The sequence below is a fragment of the Tinamus guttatus genome, unplaced genomic scaffold, assembly GCF_059628265.1.
Source record: "Tinamus guttatus ecotype Peru unplaced genomic scaffold, ASM5962826v1 Tinamus_guttatus_pri_ptg000459l, whole genome shotgun sequence".
Classification (NCBI taxonomy): Eukaryota; Metazoa; Chordata; class Aves; order Tinamiformes; family Tinamidae; genus Tinamus; species Tinamus guttatus.
Genome location: NW_028288993.1, coordinates 294398 through 307824, shown reverse-complemented (window position 1 = coordinate 307824; position 13427 = coordinate 294398). Strand labels below are relative to the sequence as shown.

Sequence of the window (13427 nt, the reverse complement as noted above, 5' to 3'; positions counted from 1 at the left end):
CGAGCAGCGGGCGGCCCAGCTCGGCGCCCACAGCACAAAGGACCGTTGCAGGTGCCACCAGTAGAAATGGAGGCCTGAACTGGGCAGGAGGAGCCTCCAGCCCTCTCTTCCCGCTCTCTCTCCCCATTCCTCCGGTCTGTTGTTGTTTTTCCCCCCCGTCACCTCTCTCTGTGCCCTGCCCTGGGCCCGGTGCTGCCCTGGGCGCTGTGGGGCAGCTCGGCCCCCCGCGCGAAGCAGGCCGAAGCGCCGGGGCCCTGCGCGGCCCCAACCCCCTTTGTAGCAGTATTATCCACCCGCCTACGCAGCGCTTGTTGTCCTAGACGTGCCCGTGTTATATCCCGCAGTAACGGAGCCACTTGCTTGCAGGCGCCGTCCCTCCCTGGCCACGCTGCCCCGGCCGCGCGCGGTCGAGCTGGTTTCGACTGATGCCCCCTCCGCGCCCGAGGCCCTTGGTGCCGGCGGCAGCGGCTCCCAGGAGAGCTCTATTTATGGCCCGAGCCTGGGCGCCCTGTCCCGGCCACGGGGCCCCATCCGGCGGGGTTGGACGGATTCGTTTGGTACGACAGAGCCTGGCATCTCTGCAGAACGCTTTCTAATAAAAGTGTATTTCCCCCGTACGCGGTGCCGTGTGTCCGTGTCACAGGCTGCGCTGCCCCGGGCTCGGCACCACGCGCCCGCTGTGGCCCAGCTTTGCTGCAGGCGCAGGGAGGAGGTGCTCAGGCCCCAGTGCCGTCATGCTGCGGGGTGGGTGGGCACGGGGGAGGCCGCCCCAGCAGGGACGGTGACGCTCCATGTGCCACTAGCACAGGGAGTGCGGAGTGGCGGCCGCAGCGGCTCCCGCCCTTGCTCTGGAGGGGATGCAGGACATGGATGGGACAAGCAGAGGAGCAGGGTCTGTTTGTCGCGGCTCCTCTGCTCCAGCACGCGAGGGAACACCAGGCCGGCCACCACGTAAGTGTCTGCTCCGGGCTCTGCCCATGACAGCCTCGAGGTGGGAAGGGCACCCGCTCCGTGTCAGGGTCCTTGCCTAGGCGAGTCTTGGAAGCATCCAGGGATGGAGATTCCGCAGCTCCACAGGGCCTGGGGAAAATGCTTCTGGAAACCAGCCTGAACCTCCCAAGCTGCCCTTTGTGGCTCTCATCCAGCAGCTGGCACCGCTGCGGAGGATCGATGTCACCATCCTTGTAACGGCCCCTCCAGCAGTTGGAGGCTGCTGTTAGAGCCACTGCAGCTGCTTTGGGCCACACTAAAGCAGTGCGGCTCCCTCCGTCCCTCCTTGTGAGCCCTGTGCTCCACAGCCGACCAGGCTGCCCCCTCCTCTGGCCTCTGCAGCCTCTTCACACCCTCCTCGACGCAGACGTCCAGATGCAGACACTCGCGAGGCGCAGCAGGCGCTGCAGAGGGGAGCAGAAGCCTTCAGCCTGCTGCCAGGGGGCACAGACTGCCCTGGGGGGACCCCCTGAGTCTCCCCCACAGTTGTGAACCCCACCAGAAAGCTCATATGTGGCATAAATAACCCAGCTTTGCTTAGTCCCCCTTCCCTGATGGCTTTGCCGGCTCTGCTAGGTCAGAGGAGAAGCCCTTAATGTGACACGTTTCCTGCTCCCCCAGACACACGAGGAGGTCTTTCCTGGAGCCCCCTGTCCTGCTGGACAAGGCAGGGCTCGGTTTCAGCAGGTGCAGGACGTTGCACAGCCTCTCTCCAACCCAAGAGACAGCAGATCCGCTGCAGGGAATCCCAGGGACGGAGATGGACCAGCCCAGCTGCCACCAGCCCTCCTCTGCCACCCTGCACCTGGCTAAGCAGTCCAGGATCCTGGTGCCACTGCGGTCCTTGATCAGAGAATCATAAAGCTTTATGGTTGGAAAAAACCTTCAAGAGCATCGAGTCCAACCATAGGCCCTTCTACAGCATCCTGCTAAACCATGACCCCAAGTGCCTCATGCATGCATTTATGGAACACTGCTAGGGACGGTGATTCCACCACTGCCCTGGGCAGCTGATCCCAATGCTTCACCACTCCTTCCGTGTGGAAATTTGTGCTAATGTCTAACCTGAACCTCCCCTGGCGCAACATGAGGCCGTTTCCTCTTGTCGTAGCCATAGTTATTCCGGAGGAGAGACCGACCCCGCCTCACTGCAGCCTCCTTCCAGGTAGCTGCGGAGCGATAAGGGCTCCGCGGAGCCTCCTCTTCTGCCCTCTGAACACCTGCAGCTCCCTCAGCCGCTCCTCAGGAGCTCTGTGCTCCAGCCCTGCTCCAGCTTCACTGCCCTCCTTTGGACCCGCTTTGCTGAACTTGGTGCTGGGCTCAAGCGCTGGTGCTGGATGAGGGGGGTCGGGTCTCGCTGGCCCTGGGCACATTCCAGTCTGGGTGGTCCAAGCACATGACCCCCCCCAGCCCGTGAGTCCTTCCCTTCTCCATGGAAGCAGCAAAATTAATATTCTTCCCATTTCTCCCTACTTTTCGGAGCTGAAAAAGGAGTCGGTGCGTTGGAAAGCAGCACATTTGTTTTGGCTTGGCCAGATAGCTGCGATAAAAACAAGCCCGTTGCCAATGATTCGTTTCCTATTTCAGGCCCTACCAAAAATAAACTCTGAGGGGAAATGCAAATCAGAATGAAATATGCATGAGACAATGAGCTCTCAAGATTATATAAGAAAATTCCCTCTAAACACTTTCTGGGAGGGGAACAGCAGTGCCAGCGGGATTTAATACTGTGGGGGAGAAGTTCCTCTTCCCACGGGTTCAGGGAACTCCAGCAAGGCAGAATCCAGAGTGGATTGATACGGAGATATTTATATATAAGCAGCCCATGTTTCATGTAGTGATGCACAAGTCCTTATTTTTCATGCAGATAAACGTTGCACACAGGGATATGGCCCTCTCTTCCTTTCCTCCTTGCCCCCCGGATGAATGCAATGGCTCAAGGGAGCAGATTTGGGACACGTTCCCAGCGGGAAGGAGGCAGGGAGATGCCGCTTCTGTCCTTTGGATCTTTCCAAAGCGGATCGGCCACGGAAGGGGACGGGGCACAATGAAGGCCACGTCTGTGCCCTTGCGAGCCTCTCCAGCCCTTCTGCAATGCCAGAAGAGGTGGAAAAGCTGCTGGGCCGGGGGAGACCACCTGGCTCCCCGGAGCGCGGGCGAGCGGCCTGGCTGCCTCCCCAAGGACACTGGGGGCTCCAAAACCACCCCCAGCCACACAGGCGTCCTCCTTGCACAGCAAAACTCGGTCACGAGGACTCGCCGCAGCCGGGGTCAGTGGCGTCGCCCTGCGAGGCAGCATCCCCAGGAGGGTTTGCCAGGGACACGTCACATTCGCAGGCATCGCCATAGGGATGGGCGACCTCAGCGAGGTCCCTGCAGGACTTTGGGGATATCTGAGTCTAAATAAAGAGCCGGGGAGAAGCCCTTCTTGGAGGCTTCGCACAGAAACGCCAGCCCAGCGCCCCACAAGGGCTTCAGTGGGCAGCAGATCCGGGAGCTGCTGCCTGGAGCCACGGGGCTGTGCCAGGACCTTTAATCAGAGCTCTCCCGGGACAGGACAGAGCCTTTTTCTGCCCATTTGCACCAATTCTCTGTTCCTCCTAGGCCGAGAACAGATCTGGTTCCTGCGGCCCCTTCCCCCAAGGCATGTTCAAACCAGGGGCACAGGGAGGGTTGGAGTTTCCCATTTTCCCTTTTTGTGCTCCCCAGCTTTCTGCAGTCAGAGGAGGCTTCCCACAGCTCCGGGGTAGGAAAAGGGAAAACAAACCCGGGCGCCAGTGGAGAATCTCTCAGCGGCGTTTGGTAGGGGAAGGAGAAACGTCAAAATGCGCAGGGCAAAATCCTGAAATCCGAAACGAGGAGGGGAGGTCAGGAGGAACCGCGGATCGCCCCGCTCCGCGGGAGAGCGGCAGCCGCGGCTCCCCCGCTCAGGCAGCCCCAGGCCGGGTGACTCCCCACGCAAGGGGGGCATTTCCCACCTCGCGCTGCTTTGGGACTAAAACGCAGGATCGGAGGGGAGTGTTGGGGCCGGCTGCTGCGGGATGGGGCCGAGGCTGCCCCGAACCCACAGGAGCAGCTGGTCCTGTAGGGCCATGGAAACGCTCCTGGGCTTCGAGCTCCAGTTTTGGAGCTCGAGCACAGCAGCCCTGGTGTTCCTGGGCTGCAAGCGCCTCTGTTTCTGTGCTGACCATGGGGAGCGGGAGCCATCTCGGAAGGGCTCCAAGTGCCCGAACCTGTTTTTCTGAAGCGCCGAGTTCAATTGCACGGAGGAACCCCCCAGTGCTGTGGCGCAAGCTTGTCCACGCTCAGGCCCTCGAGGGCGAAGAGGGAGCCCCGGGAGCTGCAGCGCCGCACGCCACAGAGCACCGCTGCTCGTCTAGCCTGCGCGGGAGCACAAAGCACCGCGCGGCGTCACCGTCACCGCGCCTGGAGCTCGTTAGGAACTGCATGCCGGGCCCGGGCTGCCGCTTGCGGCCGAATGCGCTTGGCGCAGGGGCGGACGGGCCCCGCAGGAGACGGGGCCACAGCGCTGAACGGGCTCCTCGTCCGCACGCGGGGGCCTGGCGCTGTGGAGAGGCCAGGGAGGCCAAGAGGCTGCCCCAAGGAGGCTCCGTGGGGCTGAGCAGGGAGGAGCGCCTGGGACACAGGATTGGTCCCCAGCTATTCCCAGAGGTCAGGCTGCCTGGAAGGAGAGGCAGCCGCAGGGAAAGGGGTTGGACGGGGATGGCTGCCATGCAGCCCAGTGCGGCCTTTGAGTCCTGCTGCCCATCAAGTCCTGCTGCTCCCTCGAGTCCTACTGCCCCCTCGAGTCCTGCTGCCCCTTGAGGCCTTCTGCCCCTCGAGTCCTTTTGCTCCCTCAAGTCCTCCTGCCCCTCAAGTCCTGCTGCCCCTTGCAGCCCTCGGCGCCTCCATGTAACTGCTCGCCAGGGTCACACACATCTCTGACAAGCTTCTGACAACTCCTCTGCTCTCTAGGGAGCACAAACGCAAGCTGCTCCTGGGCCCGGAGCACTGCTTGGGCTGCTCAGCCACAGCGAGCGGGAATTCCATGCCGGCCACGCGTCTTCCTCCCCTCCCTTGGAGCGGCGTCTGGAGGGGAGGCAGGATGCGTGCGCGTCCAAGGCCTCGCGTCCAAGGCCTGGTGGTTGCTCAACTCAAAAATCAAAGCGCGAGCGTGTTTCCTAACAAGCTGCTGCTGACATGTTGCTCCTTCCTGCAGGTCAAACTCAGCTTTTCCAGGCCTGCTGCTTGGCAGCCCCGGCGATCTCCGCAGCGAGGCAGTCCCTGCTCCAGCAGCCTCCTTTTCCCCTCTCGCACTAGGAGCTGAAGCGTCCACGGAGCTCCCAGCAGGTCGGGAAGGAAGGGTGGAAACTTCACGGGCACCGGCAACCCGCAGGGCTCATCCCGGGAGAGCCCGTGGGACATGGGATCTCTGCCACGGAGGTTTCCCGCTGGCCTCCAGCTACACTGGGACACAGCGAGCGGGACCCCTGGCTCCAGATCCAATCCCAGCTCCTGGGGGAAATCCCTGCCCAAGTGTTCAGCTCCTGAGGCCATGGTGGGGGGACAGATTTCCTACGTGATGTTTAAGTCTGAATAAATCTGGATGAGGCAGCTGGGAGACTCCCTCTGCCGCCTGGATACACATTCTCCTGGCCTGGCTCCGTGCATTTCTATGGCACAGGGTGAGCTCACCTAGGGTTTGATTTGGTCATTACCCATTTTGGGGTGTCTGTCACGTTTCATTCCTGAATCCTTCTCCCTGGGATATGTTCAATGCCCAAATCCCATGGCTGGAGCTCCATGCAAGCTGAGGTCCTCTCAGGCCACGCTTGCCAGGATCTGGGAGACGAGGCCAGAGCAAGGGTGCGTTTGGCTTGGCTGTGGCAGGAGCAAGGAGATGAGTTTGTATGGGCACAAGGAGAAGCAAAAGGTGAAATAAACCCACCCAGCAGGGCCGGCGGGACAGTGCTCCCAGAGGAGAGCGGCAGAGAGCGGGGCAGGAGGCCCCACGAGGCCCCTGCGGCTCCGGAGCGGGCAGAGCATCCCTGGAGGAAGGATCAGGGAGGAAGACAGCGATCGGGGGGCTGCAGAGGTTGGGGACCACGGGCTGCTGCCAGAGCTGAGGGTCTGCGGCGACGCCGGGAAGTCACTGCAGACATCGGGCCCCTGCCAGAGAGACGAGCGGCTCTTCTTGAAGAAAGAACTTCCCCACTTCCCGTCTGGCGCAACCGCCGCTCGCAGCCTCTGCATCCAATTAGTCCCAGGACCATCTCTCCTGCTGCAAACACAAGTGCTCGAGCGTGCCCATGCGAGACGAGCCCCACGGGGCTGCGACGCGTCCCGCTGAGGACCCCGCGCCACGGGCAGGGCTCCCGGGACGTGCTCGTGGCCTTAGTGCCACCCCACGGGCTCCTCCTGGCCTCCTCGGCAGCCACGGTGTGTGCAGCACCACATGCATCAGCTTCCCTGCCCGGCAAAACCGCAGCGCCGGGAGCGCCGGGGCTGCAGCTGGTGACTCAGCCGTGGCAACGGGACGGCTCGACGCTGCAGACACCGGGCGCTGGCAGGAGCCTCCTGCGGGATGGTTTGTGCTCGGGTTTCTCTGGAAGATTATTCCTGGTTGAAACACGCTCCAGCGTTCGTGCTCTCCGCTCCCTTTGCCTTGTCTGGTTGGCTCAGGAGAGCAGCAGAGCCGCGGAAAGGCTGATCCCTGGAAGCCAGGGGGGTCTGGGGACAGGGAAAGCCACCCTTTCAGTGCCACCTTCTGGGGGACACGGGCACATGGGCAACCTGGCGCTGCAGGAGGCGGCTGGGAATGTGGCCGAGCATGGGTGCTCCTAGGGCAGGAAGCCAAAGGGGCGATGGGATGAGCGCGGCACTTTCACATGGACCCCGGGCACAGAGGACACTTCTTGCCAGGGTGACACCAGGCAGCCCGTGGGCAGGGACACTCCAGCCCTTGCAGAGTCAGCGCCAACGGTGTTCCCCGCCTTGGGAGGAACCACGTTCCTAAAGGGAATGATTTGCAGTCAACAAGGCTGCAGGAGAGGCCTGTGGCCGGCGGGACCGGGAGCCGCGAGGACTCAGCATGGCAGCTCCGGTGACAACAGAGCGCAGCAGGGCCCCGGCTCCCTGATGTGGCATGATTAAGCTGCCCAAATCCGTGCATGTATCGTCAAATCTTGGTGCCAAAGGGTGGCAAAGGCTTGGGGCTCGGCCACAAACTCTTTTAATGGTGCTTTTATGCTGTTCTTCAGTACTCTCCCTGCCAGAACGGGCAACATCATGGTTAATACCTCTTCACTAACCCATGTTTTCTATTCCTTAGAACCTCTCCGGACTGAAACCACCCAGGCTCTGTGCCACAAACCTCCTCTGGCAGCAAAATATGGGTAAAGCGGCTTGGGCGATTCCGGGAGCGGGACGGGGAGAACGGAGGCCGCCTTGCTCGGGAAAAACGTCCTGCAAACCGAGAGGCTGACGCGGTTCAGCCGGGCCAAGCCCTCCTGCTGCCCCGCAGCAGCTCTGGACCGGAGCCAACACAGGTTTGGGTCAAACGCGGCTCATTGAGGCCTGGCTCATTGAGGCCTGGGTCCAAGCACCCGTTTGCACCATCAGTGCGGGGAGACCCACGATGCTGGTTTGGACACTCTTCAGAGGGCATCTTTACATTTCAAGCGTTAAAGAAATGTCATAAATGACCCTTCTTGGGCTTTTTAATGCATTTCAGTGGCTTTTCTTTTTCCTCTTTGTAATTTAACTCAGGAAACTTTTTATGTGTTTTGCCAAAAAGAACTGGAAACCCCGCCTCTGCAGAGACCTGCTAAACGCTGATCTCATTACAAAATGCCTCACACACACACCAAAAAAAAAAAAAAAAAAAGAAAAAATATGTTTTCATTCCAGCGAGGCAGTTGAAATCAGGATGGGTTTAATTTATCCCACATGCAGCCCCAAAATGGAAGCGGGAGGCGCCGCTGCCAGCCCCCAAGCGGGCGCTGAGGCTGTCCGGAGCCCGCGGGGCCTCCCGGGCTGCCCGGGGTTAATTGGTCATTAGCAATTAGCAATCAGCAATTAGTAATCAGCAATTACCAGCGCGAGCGGCCGCCGCTCCCTGCGCATGCGCGCACGGGAGGCGGGCGGCGCGCGACCGCGTGCGAGGGGCGGGGCCGCGCGCGGGGCCGCGGGGGCCGCGGGGGCCGCGGGGCCGCGCGCGGGGGGCGGGGCTGCGCGCGGGGGGCGGGGCCGCGGGCCGAGCCGAGCCGGGCCAGGCCGGGCCAGGCCGCACCGCCATGGAGCGGCCGGGTGGCTACGAGGCGGCGGCGCTGCCGGAGCTGTCGCGGCAGCAGGAGCGGCACTACGAGCTGCTCTCGGAGCTGCAGGCGCTGGTGAAGGCGCTGCCCAGGTGAGCGGCGGCGGCGGCGGCGCGAGGCTGCGGGGCGCTGCGGGCGGCGCCGCGCGCTCATGGCGCTGTCCCCGGCCCGGCCGCAGCTCGTGCCAGCAGCGCCTCTCGTACACCACGCTGAGCGACCTGGCGCTCGCGCTGCTCGACGGCACCGTCTTCGAGATCGTGCAGGGCCTGCTGGAGATCCAGCACCTCACGGAGAAGAACCTCTACAGCCAGCGGCTCAAGCTGCACAGCGAGCACCGCGGTGAGCGGGAGCGGGAGCTGGGGGGAAGAACAAGGCCGGGGGGGAGTGTGGGGCTCCGGGGGGGGGGGGGCAAGCCCCAGGGAGCATATTTTTTTTGGGGGGGGGGGCAGGGAATTGGAGTTCCTGGGAATTAGCGACCCTGGGAAGGGGGCAAGGCTGGGGGTGGGGGAGGCCTAAGAGCCTGGGGGTGCATGTGGGGGGGGGGGCAAGGGCGGGTTGCCGGGTTCCAGCCCTGGCAATGAGGTGGGGGGCACCGGGGGGGGGGGTCAGGCCTCATGGGAGGGTGGGGGGCAAGGCCGGATTGGAGGGAGGGGGACCGGGGTGGTTCAAGCCTGGGTAGCGGCTGTGGGGCAGGGTTGGAAGGGGGGCGTTGAGGCCCTCGCGGGGAGGGTTGAGGCCCCGGGGGTGGCTTCAGGCCCCCAGGAAGGGCTGAGGCCCCGGCTGACCCCCGCCTCGCAGGCCTCAAGCAGGAGCTCTTCCACCGGCACAAGGAGGCCCAGCAGTGCTGCCGGCCGCACAACCTGCCGCTGCTGCGCGCCGCCCAGCAGCGCGAGATGGAGGTAACGGAGGTAACGGGGCGCGCGGCCGCGGCCTGCTCGGCTCTGCCATGAGATAACCCAAAGCGCTTCAGCGCGGCTCCGGTTTCTGGGAGCCCGTCTCCAGTGTTTTCACTCATTAAATAGACTTTATAATAAGGAAATGACAAGTACATACTATAAACACCTCATGTGTTCTATATACATCTATTTCTCCTTCCTTTCATATATAACTTTTTACCTGCTTCCTTTTACCTTCCCAATACTTTTTCTTCTGTGTGTATATATATATATCTTATATATATAAATTATATTTTTAAAATATATATAACTGTATCTTTTATATATTAAATATATTTTTATATATTTTGTAGTTCTCTGCTGGGCATTACTGCGTTTACTGCTTTTTCAGTTTTAAAAAATCTAATATTTCTGTTTTATAGCATTTAGGGAGCAGATTAGCTGTCTTTGTAGCACCCATTACTTGTCTAATCAGAGCTGCTCTCTGTGGTTAAGGGTTTTGAAGGCCACTTACCCCAAGGCAGCGCGGGATTAGACTCGCGGAGTGGGATACATGTCTATATATATATATACACATACGTATAGTTGGACACACATACATGCCAACAGCATGGATTTTTTTAGATGTACAACTTCCTAGTGGAATCTGCAGTACCCAAAACGCTTGGCCCCATGTAGTGGGTTGCCAGTCCCTTAAGGTGAAGTAAAAACTTGAGATTTGGGTATTTTCCCGTAACTCAGAATCACAGGTCTATCCTGAGCTATATTTAGACACTTAAACCCTTTAAGCGAAGGGCAGGAAAGTCTCTCTCCCAGCACAGCAAGCGGAGGAGGAGGTGGTTTGGCACCTCATTGTCCTCCAAGTTGGGCAGGAGGTAGAAAAGTCTTTGGGAAATTTGGGAGTAAAAGAGTTTGAATTGTTCCTTTTCTTTCCATAGACAGAGCCTGAGCCTCCAGATGGGAAAATGTTTAAGGAAGGGGCTTTGCTAGGTTCACAGGTTAATTTGTGTCGGAAGGGACCTTAGGAGGTCTGTGGTCCAAAGCAATCAGCTGTGAGCCCAGACCAGCTTGCCTGTCCACGTGAGCCTTTAAAATCCCCGAGGGTGGAGGCTGCACAGCCTCTGGGTGACCCATCCTGCTGTTTGGTTGTCCCTGCACTGCAAAACTTCCTCCTCCTGCTGCCTTCTCCGCATTTCCTATTGAAACTTCCAAATTACATGGCAGTTTAAATGTTTATTAGAATAGGAAGCAGGCAAGAGAGGCTGAGTTGCCTCTAATGAGGAGACATTTTAGAGGCACATGGGGGATTTCTGCACACCTTGATACAATTAATGCATGCTGCAAAGTGCTAAGTGTTGTTGAGCCTTAGGCATGAGTGACAAGGTTGTACCTGCTTGTTCCTGTCAACATGCAGGCGACTGTACCTAGGCTACAGCCACAAACCCAGGCGTCTGCAGAATTTCACTAATAAAAAACAGGCACTAAAAGAAATCTCACGCCAAGGCGGTTGGGTGTTTACGAAAGGCACTTGCCAGCGGATTTCACTGCTTCTGGCCTTTGAGGCAAATCATTAGCTGTGTGTCACTGTTCTCGTTGTGTCGCGTCCCGTAATAAACACAAGACAATTAGCCCCTCCGCCTTACGCTTAATTGAGGTTTAAACTGTCTGGGATTACTGCATGTTTATTCTAGCAGGAGCCCTTGCTGTGGAGAGGCCGCAGCGGATGAGCGTTCACAGCACAGAGCTGGATGCCCCTTGTCATTTTGGTACCTCACAGTGCCTTTCTCATAGTGCCCTACTCCATAAGTGCGTTCCTGGCGTGCAGGAAGAGCACATACACTCTATCCTAAGTACGTTCTGTGAAGCTTAATTAGCTTTCCGAAATCTGTGGAAATAATGAGAAATGGAAGACACTGATGTTAGGACAGGTTATTGGCAGACCTCGTTCTGCCTGTGAACGCTAATTTGTCTTTGCTTAGGCTGGGCCTCTTCTGAGACAGCCTCTGCTGCTGTGATGTGGCAGGGAAGCCTCAGCCTTTTCCCAGGCCCTTTAGGCCTGGATCAGTCGCACTCCGGCTCTTCCACAGGCCTCCAAACTGTGTCCAGGCTTCCCGCTTTCCCTCACAGGCAGCTCTCCAGGTCTCCTAAACCAACAGCCGTCAGTGTAGGAAATCCCATACTTCATGATTCTCCCTTTCCACCTAAACACCTCTCGTGTTTTGAAGGGGCAACGTTGTGCAAGTGACAGGTGCTGTTTAATTCCTACATGGGAAGGAGCCTTCTTCTCCCTGTATTTAAACTGGATTGGACTTTGTGGTAACACAGCGTGCCTGAGGCTAAGTGACTTGCAGCTCTGCTGTCCCTGACCTCTGTCGTGCTCCTGCCTCCATTTCTTGTGGTGAGCACCCAGGGACCAGGCTGTTGAGCACCTCAGGACTTGGCTTCTGGCCTTCAGGAAAGGGCGTTGACATGAGGAAAACAAAAGTAGGCAGGAGGGTATTCCACCTTTTTTTTCTTGAAAAAAAAAAAAGAAAAAAAAACCACAAAACATTTCCATCTTGAGTGTTCCATTCTTTTCAGGCTGTGGAGCAGCGAATTCGGGAGGAGCAGCGAATGATGGATGAGAAGATAGTCCTGGAACTGGACCAAAAAGTGATAGACCAACAGAGCACCCTGGAAAAGGCTGGGGTGTCTGGGTTCTACATCACCACAAATCCCCAGGTGTGTGCAAGGGCAGCAGGCGTTGCAGCTAACATATCTATTTAAAAAAAAAATCTCATTTCATAGTGAACTTTGAACAGCTGTCTCAGAAAGAATGATCAGTCTTCCTCCTCATCACCTTTATTATTATTATTATTATTTTGCAAGCCATCTCATTAATATTTCTCATTGGAGATGACTGTATTGGCTTGTGATTAGAGAATGGCTCTTGGCTTCTTCAGTGCCTCTATTCATAACACTTGAGAGCAAGTGTCCTGGATTTTGTTTTGTTTTCTAAGACCATCACACAAATGGAAAAATAAACTTTGAGAATCTCCTCATACTGCTGCAGAAGTTAGCACAATGCAGAAACAGACTATTCTTAACTGTTGTTGCTTTTTTAACTGATTAGATTCCATTTTGATAAAGACTTTCCTACCAGAGAAGGAAAGGTGGCTTAAACCGAGTTGGTTCAGTGGTCACTTTCTAAAACCAGAGCAATTCCTGGTTGCTTAGCCTTGAACAAGTCCCTTTTGCTCTGCTGCTCTTCCCCATCTGTATAAGGAAAGCAGCTTTTCTGTCTTCTTTTCTTTTTGTGTTATTTTCCAAGTAATAACTAACAAGGTTCCTATTTGCTATTTATTTGCTTTTATGATAGGTAGAAAATAGGACTCAATCTTTGGCTTGTGCCTGTGAATGCTGCCACAATACAAGAAATTATGGCTAGACCCAGCTGTTTTCCATGCATTTCCCATCACCCTATGTATTTTCCACAGTTTATATGAGATGCCCAGTTATGCAGTCTTTCTATTTTTACAAAAATAGATGCTATTTCCATACGGTCATGTCTGCAAGCCTGAGTCACAGGACAAGGTCTGCTGAATTAGGTGCTCCCACCTATGCAGGGCAAAATGTGGTCTGTCCTAAGTGGCTTTTAATTGAAATGTGAATAAAGAACAGAAAGGTAAAGACAGCATAAAGAAACAGTAAGTTGATGTTAACGAGAAAACAAGAAAACCTGCAAAATTGACTGTCTTGATAACCATTTAGCCTTAAATAACTACCAGGAAGAAATAACTTTTTTGAATCATTAATGGTTCCTGAAGCCCTTGGACTCTGCATGTGCAGCAGATTTCCTAAGATAATATTGTCCTGCGTTTTGTAGAAATGCTTAAACTAGATTAAGCCTTTTCTTGAGATTACTGGCTCCTGAGTGGGAGGTACAAACCCATTTATTTCTGCAGAAGAGAATGGGATCATCTTGTTCCTGCAAAAATGTCTTTCTTCCTTTACAGGAGCTGACTTTACAGATGAACTTACTGGAATTGATTCGGAAGTTACAGCAGAAAGAAGCCCTGTCAGAGAAGGCTTATTCCTGAACAAGCAAATCTGCTGTCTTCTTTCCAGGGTTTTCTTCTTGCTTGCCTCTAACAAATGGACTGTTGGATGCATTTGCTCTGTAATACGTAAGGAAAAGGCTACTAGGCAGCAAGTGTGGGATTAGCTGGGGCCCGCAGATAACCTT

At 56.8% G+C, this 13427-nt stretch overlaps 1 protein-coding gene across 1 annotated transcript; it reads left to right on the top strand.

Moving 5' to 3' along the window:
• The first annotated feature begins 8251 nt into the window (after positions 1–8251).
• Positions 8252–13427, top strand: DGCR6 (DiGeorge syndrome critical region gene 6). Its single transcript, XM_088532284.1, has 5 exons — positions 8252–8398; positions 8485–8645; positions 9105–9205; positions 11783–11923; positions 13198–13427. The coding sequence occupies exons 1-5, from the start codon at positions 8286–8288 to the stop codon at positions 13279–13281; spliced, it is 600 nt and encodes a 199-aa protein (XP_088388410.1). The 5' UTR covers positions 8252–8285; the 3' UTR covers positions 13282–13427.